The 16,378-nt window shown below is 37.3% G+C and overlaps 1 protein-coding gene across 1 annotated transcript in view; it reads right to left on the bottom strand.

Moving 5' to 3' along the window:
- The window catches only part of LOC130229486 (neuronal tyrosine-phosphorylated phosphoinositide-3-kinase adapter 1), a 68,330-nt gene that overhangs the window by 5,886 nt on the left and 46,066 nt on the right, over positions 1-16,378 (bottom strand). Inside the window, exons 3-6 of the mRNA XM_056458312.1 lie at positions 11,592-11,989; positions 7,686-9,407; positions 7,349-7,573; positions 3,651-3,754 (exon numbers count right to left, since the gene is read on the bottom strand). Of these exons, the coding sequence (XP_056314287.1) occupies positions 3,651-3,754; positions 7,349-7,573; positions 7,686-9,407; positions 11,592-11,989 (2,449 nt within the window). The remainder of the gene's footprint in view (positions 1-3,650; positions 3,755-7,348; positions 7,574-7,685; positions 9,408-11,591; positions 11,990-16,378) is intronic.

Raw genomic sequence — 16,378 nt, 5'->3', positions numbered from 1 at the left:
CAGTTCCTGGAGGGCCGCAGCTCTGCACAGTTTAGTTCCAACCCTGCTTCAACACACTTATCTGTAGGTTTCAAACAAACCTGAAGGACTCAATTAGCTTGATCACGTGCATTAAATTAGGCTTAAAGCTAAACTGTGCAGAGCTGCGGCCCTCCAGGAACTGGATTTGACACCTGTGCTCTAAATTATCATTATTATTATTATTTTTATTTATTTATTTATTTATTATTATTCAAATGGACAAATTCTGACAGAGGAAAGTTATACTGAAGAATACTGGCCGGTTTGTTATTTGCTTAATAAATTACAATAGGCTACAGTTTTTAATTGTAAACTTTTTTTCTAATGAAATAAATTTGTATTTTAAAAATAAATATTTTATCATTTTTTTATTCTAAATATTTAAGGAATATTTAATATATTTTGGTACATCAAAAAGTGTGGTTATGATGACCATCCGACAAGCTAATTCAGCTAAAAATAGTGCTTTAAATGTCACCTAAATTCAGTATTTAAATTGAAAATGAGGTGAATAACTGCAAAAATAAAACACTTTCCACTTTTTTAAACAAAAAAGGAAGAACCACCCCATTTCACCACCCCATTTCACCCATTTCATCTGAAACCCCACTGTTAATGTAACTTAGATTGTGTGCTGAGTTTTAAACTGAAAAGTGCACAGACTTTTACCCAGGTTAATAAAATGCTGCACTGGAGAAGAGCAAGCACAGTTTTTGCACTTTTAACCCCACATTACAATGACAAATAGCCGCAGATCCTTCACCAGCAACCATCAGACATTCACAGGCCCTCTATTCACATGTTTTGGACAGTTACAGATATATACTGTATGTATACAGCACAAAACGATCCTTAGTGTTTGAGGAGAAAATGTAAAATGGTGAAAAAAATGTGTACAAGTAGTAGTAAAAAGACATACATTAGAACCTAAATATACATGTTTAGGAATGTACAGTGTGACAGGTCAGAGTATAAATACACAGGTCTAGGCTAATTATTTACCTTGGGTAATGTATGAGCAGCGAGAGAAGTGAAGCACATCAAGTTCAGAGGGAGGTAGTAGAAACTCTGTTACCTTTGCTTCAGCAAATTTCGCAACAACATTCATTCATTCGTTAATTTTCCTTCAGCTTTGTCCCTTTATTCATCAGGAGTCGCCACAGTGGAATGAACCACCAACTTATCTAGCATATGTTTTACACAGTGGATGCCCTTTCAGCCGAGTCCCAGTACTGGGAAACACCCATACAGTCACATTTACACACATACACTACGATCAATTTAGCTTACCTAATTCACCTACAGTATAGTGCAAGTCTTTAGACTGTGGGGGAAGCCAGAGGACCAGGATTAAACCCATGCCAACACTGGGAGAACATGCAGACTCCACACAGAAATGCCAACTGACTCAGCCAGGACTCGCACTAGCGACCTTCTTGCTGTGAGGCGAGTACATTTGCACTGATATACTGTAATTGTACTTCATTACACTGGAAAATGTTTCAGTGTTGGATTTGAAGTCAAGAATAGTGCACTGACTATTTCTTGGAGAATGATCAATGCATTGATTAACAAGTCACACTTTTAAGTTGATTCTGTTGAAATTATCATTCCAATGCTCAAAACTGGTTTGCGAATCAGTTGGAATGATTTGTTTATTTTCCTGGATGAACTGACATGGCTTCTCAATCATAACAGGTCATTTAAGAACACAGGAAACATGAAGAGCAGTCATTCACATAGTGACCTGAAACCAAATCTGAACATGCATCCTTTTTGCCAGGGAAGATTTTAATAGCTGAACCTCATTTCTGTGCTATCTATAAAGATTCTTCAGATTCTTTTTACAAACAGACTACTGCACAACAACACTACTACAAAGTTTTTGTAAATATCATAATTTATACATTTAATAAGCAATCATTATAGTCAGACTATGGGAGAGTGTGAAATTGTCCAACCATTGAGAGTTCCCAGTGCTTTCAGTGCTGAGTTGTGGCTCAAAGGGCATCCGCCACAAAAACATATGACAGAGTAACAGGCGGTTTATTCCAATGTGGAGACCCCTTATACATCAATAATTAAGCTGAAGGAAAGTGAGGAAGTATGCACAGAATATACTATAAAAGGTGTTTGGTGTGTGTATATATATATATATATATATATATATATATATATATATATATATATATATATATATATATATATATATATATATATATATATATATATCAGAAAGTCATAAAGGATTTCTTTTATCTTTGCCAATATGACAGTAAATAACACTTTACTAGATATTTTTGAAGACACTTCTATACAGCTTAAAGTGACATTTAAAGGCTTAACTAGGTTAATTAGGTTAACTAGGCAGGTTAGGGTAATGACGCAAGTTATTGTATAACAATGGCTTGTTCTGTAAACTATGAAAAACAAATTAGCTTAAAAGGGCTAGTAATTTTGACCTTAAAATGATTCATAAAAAAATGTAAAAGCTGCTTTTATTCTAGCTGAAATAAAGCTAGTAAGACTTTCTCCAGAAAAAAAAACATTATCAGACATACTGTGAAAATTTCCTTGCACTGTTAAACATCATTTGGGAAATATTTAAAACAATTCTGACTTTAACTGTATGTATGTATGTATGTATGTATGTATGTATGTATGTATGTATATATATATATATATATATATATATATATATATATATATATATATATATATATATATATATATATACACATAGATCTTTTAATATACATTTGATCCGTAGCGGTCATAAGTGCTTCTTTCAACAATAGTGTGTTCACATGTTTCTTTTTGTGGTGCCAGTGCTTCCCTTGTGTATGTAGTTATTAATTAATGATGTAGTTATTGTTTTAAATGTAGTATACATTATTTATAGAGCCATAGAATAAAAATCTGTATATACTTAGGCATAGTTGAATAATAAGAGTAGAGTTGCATGTGCATGTTATTGACATATTGCAGGCATCAATTCTTTGCTCATTCTTACGTAAATCTCGTTAAAACAAAAGACCACAGAAGTATTCAAATCAGAGCATAACACCTACTGTTACGGAACCATCAAGATTGTTTATATGCATGCTTAGCAGTGTATGATTGGTCACAAGTGAGATTATATAGATTATATTGAGATTATATTGAGATTTCCTAGTGAGATTATAACAGTGATAGAAATGTTTCCTCGTGTTCTATTATATATAATCACTGCATTTAAGGTCAGAGTAAAAACCAAATTTAAAATGTTTATTTTGCTAGCACACATTGTTTATAAGTGGAAAAACTCTAAAAAGTGTGTAATATACCATGAATTTACTACACTTTTATTCATAAAACCCATTTGGGGCTATTCATGTCCTTGACTTTAATTGTATGAACAAAATAATTAAGAACATTCTTCAAAGTGCCTTCTCTGGTGTGCGGGCATAAGAAAGGGCATCTGGTTCAAAGCAATTTTGCAAGCTCAAATACTAATGTGAGTGTACATTTATGTGGATGAGTGTGTTTAAGCAAGGCAGAGGAAACAATACCATTAGGTGCGTAATAACTCTGCGAGTGTGTGTTTATGTGGAGTTTGTGACAGTTTTAATAGTGCTGGCGTGTGTTACCTGGTTGAGTGCTTCTCTGGCCGGCAGGCTGCTCTGTCTGTGAACGTCACCCCCTACTTGTCTCACTCCTGATGTGGAGGATGACCTGCCAAGGCGACCCAACTCTATAAAAGGCCACAAGCAGAGAGCCAGGTTATCGTTTTGCATAGAGAAAACTCAAAAAATGTAATCTTTACATGTAAACGTATTATCAGTCAAATAATTCAATCCCTACATAAACCATTTCTTAAGAAATAACAATATTGGAATTTACATGGTGCAGTTCCTTCAGTATTTGAGGATGGATATGCAATATATCTATATGTATAGCATCACGCCATTACTCAAGTCCAGCTATCATTCTTAAAAACGCTGTCTGGGTATATGCTTGTTTATAACACCAATCACCTTAATTTGATGATAATTTGAAGAATTATTGCTGCCTTGTTGTCATGAAACTCTGCTTTCAGTCTGCTTTCCACCCTACTTTCCACTTATAGCGCAACATTAATTGCAGCAGGCAAAGAGCGCTGACGTCTGTGAATACGCTGCATTCTATGATGAGCCTCATTTGCATTGAACGCAGGTGTGTTTGCATTGTAAAAATGGTACTGACTTGATTTAAATATGCATTGCTCAACGTAGTGCATATATTGCTCGGTTAAGTTGGACTGTAGGTGGTATGTTATTTAAATGTATGATGTGCACTGCAATACAATAAGGTTCAAAGGTTTGGCCAATTTTCTACAGTATCACAGCAAATAGTTCTATGGTATATGGCATATATATATATATATATATATATATATATATATATATATATATATATATATATATATATATATATATATTATTTATATACATATATATATATATATATATATATATATATATATATATATATATATATATATATATATATATATATATATATATATATATATATATATATTAACTGAACTATTTAAAAAATAAAAATATCACAGTGATGAATAATTCAAATAAATCATTGACTTCTGCTGTCTTCATTAGTTTAAAAACCACAGATTTCTTCACAACACATTAAAAACCATAAGAGATCATTGTAGTGGTTTTAAAACTTTGACTAAAACCTTGACTTTTCAAAACCGTAGTAAACCTTGAAATCGTTAATCGCCTCATGCCTACTATATATATATATATATATATATATATATATATATATATATATATATATATATATATATATATATATATATATATAAAAGTGGTGGGCCGTTATCTACATTAACGTGTTGCGTTAACGCAAGACTCTAATCGGGCGATTAATCTAATTGCCGTTAATCTATTCACAAAGTTGGGTTGGGAGCTGGGTCTATTCTACGCAAGCTATGATGACTTTCACCTTGATATTTTAGCACGGATGTATACCTGGCTGAACTGCACTGTAGGTGGCAAGAACGAGTCTTTGAACCTGTGTGTACTCTTACTGTGTAATTACCACATCAAACGTGACATGCTAACATGGATGCAGTTCACTAGAGTGAATCTGATTAATGTTAGCTCAACATCAACTATCAGGCACCTGTAGAGTATATGCGTTCGAGTAAAACATATACAAATAAAATGGACCAGGTGCTTTTTAAAATGAATGACGGTGAATGAAAGTAAAACCGGTGAGCCGTCTGACAAAAAAGTGCCCTTCTGAATCAAATCAGCAGGATGCCCTTCTGGATATTTTACTTACTTTGAAGACACTACTGACTACACTTACATGAACATCTGTAGTTTAGTTATTTGCTTTAATAGACAATAATATAATTAAGGTGTTTATGTGAAGTGCTTTCATGTAAGAGTTTCCTGTAATTTTGGGTGACTTTAACTGCAGTTCAGCAGAGTAAGGACTGGTGAGAGTGTTATGGAATTTAATAACTCACGCCAATTGGAAATAAGAAAAACTTCTGCATTTTGCAGTGTGTGTGGTCCTTTACTGACAGCTATGTGTGTGGATCTTGTCGGAAAATATGGCGAAAAGTCCTACATGATGGTAATAGTTTGATTGTGGTGTTTACTTCAATAATATATGCATACTCCTCATGTCTTAAATCCATTTCTGTTTAGTTCAGTTATGACTTTAGTCGGATTAAGATGATCAAAAATTGCTGTTTCGAGCTTATGTAGGCCTACAGTTCAAAAATTATGTTTAACTAAGTAAACAGTAAAAACAAGTACATCGTATTGAACATCATTTATTGTCATCATCAATTATCATAGTAGAACAGTTTCTCAAGCAGTTTGTGATGCATTTTGGAAACAGGAGATGAGCCCCTGGTCTAATGCGCCACCTGGCTTGAGAAACCCGTTCTCAAAGACTTACTTTTAGTCATTATTAGAGTAGCACATATATTCTGAATGCCTTCAGCAGAATCTAGATTAATTCCAATATTACAGTGAGATTAAATATTAAATATGTTCATATCACCCCAATTTTATCCTCCTTACACTGGCTGCCTGTTAAGTTTCGTATTGAATTTAAAATATTGCTTCTTACTTACAAAACTTTAAATAGCTCCTGTTTATCTAATCAACCTTCTGTCTCACTACAATCCAACTCACTCTTTAAGATCTCAAAACTCAGGGCTTCTGGTAGTACCTCGTACAGCAAAGTCGAGTAAAGGAGGTCGGGTCTTCTCATTTATGGCTCCTAAACTCTGAAATAGCCTTCCTGATAATGTCTGAGGCTCAGACACACTCTCGGAGTTCAAACCTAGATTAAAGCCCTATCGTTTTAGTTAAACATACACTCAGTGCATCACTTAGTCGTGTGATGCATGAATGTGCTCCACACAGGCTTTTGCATCTCGTTTATATACACTATGAACAGCAGCTTCACTAATTATTCTCTTTATTCTCTATTTCCACCTGGGGATCCTCATCCCGAGGCCATCCGAGACTATGCAGCACCACTGATTCGATCCAAGACCAGCGACAAGATGATCCCAAGGTTTCCATAATCCTGGACCAGGCCGCATCCTGAGCAGCTGCTGTGGTGGTCATGAGACTGATTCCTGTGATGCTACGGGGACAGACAACCTAGCTGACATCCAGCTTCTCCAGCGCCTAGACTGCTGCTCTGCACAAGACGTTTGGCCATAAAAGAAATGGTCATGAATAGCTGAGCCTGGCTTCTCTCGAGGTTTTTTAATTCTTCACTTTCGCCAATTGGTGAAGTTTTTCCTCGTCGCTGTCGCCACTGGCTTGCATGGTTCGGGATCTGTAGAGCTGCGCATCGATGGATTTGCTCTTCAGTGTTTGGACTCTCAGTAGTGATTATTAAACCACACTGAACTGAGCTAAACTGAACTGAACTTAAACTCTGAAAACTGGACTGACACTGTTTCAATTTACTATGATCTTCTATGTGAAGCTGCAATGACAATCTTCATTGTAAAAGCGCTATACAAATAAAGGTGAATTGAATTAATCGAGATTTTAATAAATATATATTTCTGATTTTTCTTTTATGAAATGCAGTTTTTAAAACTTCAGTCCACACAGATCCCAGAACACACTGGCCTCCATTTTCAGCACAATCACCATTGACCTATTTGATTGTTTATGAGCTGTAAGTATACAAATGTTTTATCTCTAACTTAAACATGCTTGATCTTTATCCAGAGTTAAAACTACCGAGGTCATTGCAGAAAGCCTGTGCTAATTTCATTTCAGTTGGATCTCACCTCCATTGCGGCATGCTGGGAAGGTTTGGCAGGGTAAGGGCAGTCCCGCTCGAATCAGTCCTCTCAACCCTGGTGGTCCATCTGCCCCAGCCAAACTCTCACTGTGCCTCCCTGTTGCCCGCACAGGTATTCCAGAATGTCCACTACTCCGCATGGCTCCTAGGTCATCCCTCTCTCTTCTCAACAGACCGTCTGCGCTACCGTTCCACACACTTCCATCCTCTTCTACAAAGCATTTCAGAGAAAAACACAATTAAACGTACAATAATACCACAGTAAAAGAACCCCCCCCCCCCCCCCAATAATTATTCCACCCTCCCCTCCAACCATTACTCACTCTCTGTATCTCGGCTCCCATGACTGAATGATAATTTTCGGTGCATGGGCCAGTAAGCCTGTTCTTCGGTGAGCCCTAAGGCAGCTGCACTATCCCATGGAAGGAATCCGGCCTTGGCCTGCAACGCATGAGCTGCGGATCCAGTTTTACAATGATCTGCATGCAAAGATGGCAACTGAGAGCATCCACGCAAGCTATCATAGGCGGGCGGCCGGCGGAAGCCAACCGAAGGGTATGTCCAGAGCAGGGGGCTGTCCGAGGGTGGAGGTTTGTAAGCAGGAAGGCCATGAGATAAATGCGGAGTGTGTGAGCGCTGCATGTGAGAGCGAGATGGCGGCCGCTGAGAGGAGGAAGAAGAAGAGCAGGGTGGCGTGGCTGCCGTGGATGATGACGGTTGACTCGGGGTTGGCGTAGTGCTTGTGCCAGTTTGAGAAGTGTGCGTGTATGAATTTGATGAGGGGGTCTCAGAATGACTGGATGATGGCGTGCTCAGGTCTCGATCTCGATCTCGATCTCGATCACGGTCCCGATCCCGATCCCGATCCTTTTCTCTGTCCCTTTCTCTCTCCGATTTCTCAGATTTGAGCAGGAAGCTGACAGACTTGCCCTCTTTAGGCTGTGTTTGTGTGGAGGACCCTGACCCCTTGCCTGTTGATGATGACTCTTTCTCTGGCTTGCGATAATGGTGATAATGGGAAGGCCTGTGGTGAGGGTGATGGTGATGATGGTGGTGGGAATACGGAGAAGTGGACTTTGAGGATGGAGGAAGGGGAGTGGAATGACTGCGGGCTCTAAGTCCCGGTGCCGGCCCCAGCTGTCCATCCCTCCTCTCCTTCTCTCGCTCCTTGTCGACTCCAGAGGACTCTTTTGAGGTGCTGGTTGAGCTCATGTTGGAGGAGGTGCTGGTAGATGATGGCAGGCTGGAGGCCGACTGAACACTGATTTTAGCAGAGCTGGACTTGTGTTGAGCACCGACCCCACTTGAGGCAGCAGCGGGCTGGGGGAAAGCCAGAAGCGGAGGCTTGTGCTGGAGCAGGTTGGGGAAGGGTGCCGGGATTTTACTTGAACTGGGCTCATGTTCAGACTTGGATCCTGGGAGCAGGAATGGTGTGGGAGCACGAGGAGGGTGTGGGGAAGAGGACAGGGCTTGAGGTACTGGTGTGGAGGACGCAGAGGAGCAGGATGAAGGCAGAGGAGAGGAGTGAGAGATGGAGACTGTCGCTTTAGGCTTTGAGGAGGAGCAGGCTGGAGAGGAGGAGGAGGGGCGCGGGAGCGAGGAAGAGGTGGAGGATGAAGAGGACGAGATGATGGAGGAGTGATACGCTTTAGAGGACTTGACACGCTCGTGTTTGAGGGGTAAGCGGCGATGGGCTTCTCGAGCAGTGTCGTCTGGTAGCGGGTACTTCATCTCTTCGTAAATAGCCTCTCCCTGGTCTGAATCAGAGTCCGGAGTGGTGGCAGAGGGTGTGAGCGGGTGAGGAGTCGGGGCACTGTGAGTTTCTCGGGTGAAGACCTGGCCCACCATTTCAATGTAAACTGGCTCGTCATCATTTCCTTCACCCCGTGGGGAGTGTTCAGAGCTCTGGAAGGGAAGAGGTGTGGTCGGTGGTGGGACCCGAGGAGGTGGTGGATCAAAGGAGAGCTGTGTGCTTGGACTCCTTTTGGGCTTCAAGGGAGGAACCTTACGTCCTGACATATCCCCTGAATCAGATTTCTTCATTGCTGTTTAACAGAGAATAGAATAAACAGATTGATGAAACAAAAGAGAAGAGTAATTTCACAAACACCACAACTGAGGTGTGTTAACCCTATATGGTTAAATTAAAATAAACTATAATCAAATTAAAAGGAATTAATTTCACCCTGCTTGAAATCAGTTTATTGATATCATGTATCTCAATTCCACTTTTCAAAATAAAAGCTCAAACCCAGTTTATATTATTTTTCATTGGACATGGCAGTTCTCTCTAAAAAGGTCTTATTAATAGAGTGACGGTTAGCAAACATAACACTGGCCTGTATATTACTGTCTGTATTTATACATTATAACATTTTAACAACAAAAAAAGATCAGTTCCCTTTATTCATATGGGCATTTTTCAACTGCACACTGCTGTCGGCATGTGCTTTATATTTAAATACAGAATAAATATGGATATACTATATATATATATATATATATATATATATATATATATATATATATATATATATATACATACTATAAATATGAGATGCTATAAATAAATTAAATATGTTTGCAACATACTGTGTATTGCTTTAACCATGCTAAGGTAATTATTTAGTGTATTTATAAAATCTGTGCAAATATTAAAGCATAATTGATTCAGATTTCTAACTGTCTAAATAAAGTGAGGTACAAATTGTTCTGTGCAATTAAAGGAACATCACAAAGCCATTACATGTAACCCTTTCACCTATTCTTTTCTCACAATTAATCAAAAACTGGTACAGAAACACAAAGGCAAAGCTGCTTTCACAGATTTTTATCTAATGAATAAAGTTATTTCTTGAGCGAGGAAATAGGATTCATTATGTATTTCAATTGTCTTGCAGAATAAAGGAACAAATTACAATTTCAGAATAGAGAGTAATTAAAGTAATATTTGATTCAAATTAATTCCTTAACAGTTCAGTTAAAAATTCATCTGAATGACTCACAAATATGCTGTCAAGAAGCAATGGATGGTTGAAGATTATGTTATGATTTAGTATAGTATAATATCTACAGTTATGGTTAAGCACTAGATTAAGTCTGCCAGTACAATATTTCTTTTAAAATAATAAAATAATTTAGCTTTCTCGTTTAGCAATAAGTAGGGTCAGACAGAATCTGCGAACATTTTTTGCTATTTCTGCTGAGAATTTTGTAAAAAATCTACAGATTTATGCGGAATCATTTTGGGAGTATCTTAACTAAAAACTTAATATATGAAATTAAAAAATAATAATTTTTAATGTTTATTTAATGTTTACAATGCAAATCCATCTCGATCCACTTATTTGGTTAACAAAGCAAGTCTATCATATATCTACTAAAGGACAGAAAATATTACTTTACGAACTGTACTGTAAATAAATCAAACAAACACTTTCATGCTAGTCAATATTATTACTGAAATAATTTAAAAACTGAATACATATAAATTTACACACGTTCACACAAGAAAATAAATAGACCCAATAATGGGCTAAAAATCTGCGGAAATCTGCAGGCCTAGCAATAAGTATATAGGCCTAATATAGGCCTAGCAATAAGTAACATGATAGTTAAGAATCTTTGTGTAACAACATTTTGTTAAAAATTCTATTCTTCTTTATATTTTTTATGGGATTTATTTTATTTGGAACAAAAATCATACACTTAAACCATTTCGTTAAACAAAATACATTTCACCATGATCGAAATGGAGTGGGATGAAGCATAGACGTATTATTTTCCCCACCCCATCATTCCACATCATTCGTTTATTACTTCAACTTATTACTTCTTGTACTAAATTCTTCTTTTTACATGAGATATATTTCATCCTTTTTGCATCTTTTACATATTATGCGTATGCTCAATTCATCATTTGTACATTTCCTTTTTATAACTCTATTCCTTTATATACAACTCTATTAATCAATATATTACTTTAATGAAATATTTCAATACAACTTTTTAAATGTATTACTATCCTGACATTGTTTTAAAATCAGCTTGAGAATGTTCTATAATTTCACACCTTTTTTTATCCATAATTTAATCCTAAACATAAGAATAAACAAAAACGACCATATGATGTTTCATGTGAGACAGACAGATCCCTACAACAGCTTATGAGAGCTGAGAAAATCAGACATATTTGATATATTACTACTTTTAACAAAAATGAAACTCACCATTCCGCTTCTCAGGGTGTTTAGGTGGGTGATTGGGAGGTGGAGGTGGCGGAGTGTCAGGGGGTGCATGGACCCCGCGGGAGGAATGTTCCTGCTGGGGTGTGGAGCTCAAACGAGTATTGGGGTGTCGTTTAGGCTTGGCTGGGGGGCAGCGGGATGGATTAGACTGGTTTTGGGGGTCTGAGTCTGGATAGTATCCATTCTCCAGCTCCTCTCCTTCACCGGTGCCCACAGCATGGCAGGACTGAGAGCGTGGGGCCATGGCGGCCGCACAAGAGTGAGGCGACAGGTCCTGGGACGCCGGCATCGTCATAAATCCCATTCGGAAATGACGCCGAAAGGATGCCAGATCCCGAACCTTCCCAACCGTTGCAGAGGAGGCATCTTTATAATTGGAGCTATAGGAGACGGGAGAGAGAAAGTTCAGGGAATGAAAGATGGTATCGGAAATTGAGGGGAAAAGGAATTATTTCTCAGTGGAAAGATTCTGTATGAGATCAGAATGATAAATTTGTTTCTGGTTGTGCTGTAGGCCTCCCACATCTCCTCTTTTCTCTTCCTCTCTCCTCATTTCGACTGATAAAGGCTCTATTAATAGCTCACAGTCAATTTCATTTTTGTCTCAACAGCACCGTTATACACTCTCCTCTGCTCATTTCCGGAGTTAAAGCATTCCCCCTACTACTGCAGTGACACGGACCAAAACCTACTCACTTAAAACACAGCTCCCATCTGCCTCTTCCTTTGACTTACATCATTTTTACCTGCTCTCTTAAAAACAAAGGTGCCAGAGACAACAATAAAAAGGGGTTTTCATGGTGATGTTGTAGAATACCCTGTTTTAGTTAATCTATTAGTTCCTCAAATAACTGTTTTATCACAGAATGGAGAACTATTTCATAATCTAAGAGTAAGTTCATACTGATTCTGTTTTATAACTCTAAACCAAACCCTTACAAACATATTTTTGGGTGTTTAGGTTTTCATTAAAACCATATTAAATATGATTATTAAACTATTATGTTGTGGTTCCCACAATGTAGGTAATGTAAGGTTTTACCATCCTTGTGGGGACATTTGATTCCTGCAATCTAAGCAAACCAGACCCCACACACATAAACGATGAAGGATGAGAGAGGAAGCAGTTTATGCCAGCCTGTGAGAGACCCACCAGCCTCCCTCACCCTCCCATCCTTCTCTATACTCTACTATTGTCCTCAGCTTCCCTTTCTTTTTCCTTATTCTTCCATTGTTTCTTTCTGATCTTCTTCAATTCAATTTAAATAAAAACGACAGCTCACCCTTTCTGTCTATAAAATACATGCTTAAAATCCTGCTGTGAACGATTTATCATGTAAAAACACTCATCTTCCACTTAAAGAGCCCCTATTATGGGTTTTTGAAAATTACCTTCCATTCAGTGTGCAACACAGCTCTAAGTGAATGAAAACATCCAGCTGAGGGTTAAATCTAAAAGTGCACCTTGTTTAAAAATATAGATTTTTTTAATAAAAGATTTGACTCAGAGTCATTTAAATAAATCATCGTTCATCCGAATCTTTTGCCTGTTCGTATCGACTTCGACATGAAACAGTTCCAAATATGAAGTGCTGGATCCCGCAAAACGAGAACGCGTCTTTCCCTTCAAACGCTAGTGGAGCGCAGATGTGTGTGGGATCAATCATGACTGAAGATGAGTAAACATTAATGAGTGAACGTTCTGGTGATTAATGCAATAATATACGCTGCAACGGGGGATTCGTCAGCCGTTTGCAAAAGGAAGAATCAAAAAAGACCATTGATGTATGGGATTTTGTCAAAGCTTGTCAAGAACTTTATCAGTACACAGTTCATGGATCAGTTTCTTCTTCCATTTCACAAGAGTGTAAGTGTGATTAAAATGGCTGCCTCCTTGTTTTCTGTAGCTTGCAAAATATGTATTTAATTGTGTTGTATTACTTGTAATATCTTCACACAGCTTGTACTGTATCTGGTTTAACCCTTTATTTTCACATATCGCATCTAAAGCCACGTTGAAAACGCAACATGTGCCGCTTTCTTTACTGGTTTAATTGCGTTTGTGAGCTCGCGATCCTCTGCCTATTTGTGTTTTTATGGCCGCCATCAGCTGTTCCTACACATGTGCGGCGGTCAGGTTTCAAAATAGTTCAGCTTTTGCCACTGAGTGGATTAATACTGAATGTGTGTCGTTGTTTTCACTTATGGTTAAGGATAATATTAAGAGTAATATGCTGGTGTTTAACTGCATTGCTTTAATGCACTCCTGCATTGGGTTCACACATATACCCTACACTGACTACTTCAACAATGTTGATAAGCCGTGGTGGGCATTTCTCTTTGTCTCACGCTGTACGCAGTCGACCAATCACAATAGACTGGGTCATCGGACCAATCAGTGCACAAAGGAAGGGTTTGGGAACAAATGAATCGCTGAACAAATCATATGAGAGTCGTTGGAATAATTAGGTAAAAATAAATGCAGATTATAAGAAAATGAAAATGTTTTTTGACCTTGCATGCATATCAGACTGTTGTTAGAGACCCCCAAAACCAAAATATTACCTTTTTAAATGGATAATAGGGGCTCTTTAAATCTACCACTGAAACCTGGCATTAATCTGCCTCCTTTTTTGCATGCAGAACACCCACTGTGAGTAATACTGAAATTCATAAAAAGCTTATTCAAAAGACACTATCAAATCGAAAAGCTTTCTTATTAGTAAAGTAAATGTGCATAACCAGTTTTAAAATGCATGATGAACTCTTTATTTTGTATAATTAATGTAGAATAATTGGGTTTTTACATGAAAAAATTTGCCGACCAATGGTAAATATGACCTCATGTTCATGTCTCAAATACAATTTAATGCATGGAAGAGTCTCTGTTTTTTTTAATTAACCCACTAAACTCAAATTTACATCACACAGTACAACAGAAAATTCATCAATACTTCATTTGCATTGTGATTTCTTTGAAAGAGTTCATGCATAAATGGTTGAACTATCCCTTGCATATTTCCTCAAGCCATGTTTGCAAACACTGTTTAATCAGCTGATTTTTGCTCTCTTCCTTGCTCTGTTCCCCAACACAAAAAAAGACTTTGTCTGCAGGTCGTGTCTCTCCCTTCATCCTTCTCTGCATCTTATTCTACTGAATCTGCAAGCATGCTCTGCCCGTTTCCACGGCAACTGGCCTGTCATTTGTTTATTGTTTGCTGTTTTTTTCCTCTCTAAACACACAAACTCAGACCACACACTGGCACGCACACACACACTAATTCAGGTGTGGCTGAGCAGCACATTGTGGGCGATAAATAGTGGGCTGCCATGAGTACAAACACACACAATTAAAGAGAAATGAATCACTGAAGCTATTTTCTGGCAATGGGGTGAGATAGAGGGGTAGATTTAGAAAGATTTAGAGATGTTTTTCCATGTCACAGAACCAGCGGGAAGAATCTGACATTGCTCTTTTTATAGCTCAGATGGAGCTCTTAGTGATGTTTCTGCGAAGTATCAAGTGTTTCTTAGATGTTCTTCTAACATTTCTTTGCCGGAATAAAAATAGACAGAAATGAGACATCAGATACAGTGTGAATACAGTACTGTAAAAAATACATATAATACGATTGTGATAATGTGAGTAAAAGAATTAATATTATACTTTGAAAATGTTTTATATAATTTCGTTATATATACACATGTTATGTATAAATATAGAGGGGTTTAAATTAGGAGGTTTTAACCTTTAATGGACAGAAGAGTGCAGATAATTGACAGGAAATAGTTGGGAGTAGAGAGAGGAAAGGTCGGCAAAGGACCTTGAGCTGGGAATCAAACTCGGGTCGCCGTGAGCACCATAGTGCAGTATGTCAGCGCACTTAAGCACTAAGCTATTGGCACTGACAACAAACATTTTTTTACATGTACAGTTGAAGTCAGAATTTTAGCCCTCCTGAATTATTAGCCCCCCCTGTACTGTATGTTTTTTTCCCCAATTTCTGTTTAACGGAGAGAAGATTTATTCAACACATTTCTAAACATAATAGTTTCAATAACTCATTTCTAATAACTGATTTATTTTATCTTTGCCGTTATGGCAGTAAATAATATTTGACTAGATATTTTCAAGACCCTTCTATACAGCTTACAGTGACATTTAAAGGCTTAAGGTTAATAAGAGAAGTTAAGGTAATTAGGCAAATCATTGTATAACGATGGTTTGTTTTGTAGACAGTCAAAAAAATTGCTTAATGGGGCTAATAATATTATTATATTACATTAACTATTGTGTTATAATTTAAAAACTGCTTTTATTCTAACTGAAACAAAACAAATAAGACTCTCCAGAAGAAAAAAATATTCTAATATAATTATATAATACATACATACAGTACACCCAAAATTATTATTCAAACTCTTATTTTGAGTGCAATTAGTCAAGGTTAATCATTTAACGGCACTAGTACTATGGAGGTCAATGGCTTCAGCTTTCCAACATTCTTCAAAACATCTTTTTTGTTCAACTAAAAAAGAATCTCAAAGGGGTTTGGAACAGGTTAGGATGAGTAAAAGGTCAACTCTGAAAACACAAAAATTGAAAAGTAGCTTTTTATTTACTCACCCTGCTTGACATGTAGATAACTTATCTACTGCATTTCTTTAGTACAGCATCAAACAATTTCCAATTAACTCATTGGTGAGTTATATGTAAATGATTGGTGAGTTATGTGCAAATCACTTCTACCAGCTCTTTGAGAAAAGCT

The sequence above is a fragment of the Danio aesculapii genome, chromosome 5 (assembly GCF_903798145.1).
Source record: "Danio aesculapii chromosome 5, fDanAes4.1, whole genome shotgun sequence".
NCBI lineage: Eukaryota > Metazoa > Chordata > Actinopteri > Cypriniformes > Danionidae > Danio > Danio aesculapii.
The sequence above is the reverse complement of the archived record's forward strand: the minus strand, read 5'-3'. Positions and strand labels throughout refer to the sequence as shown.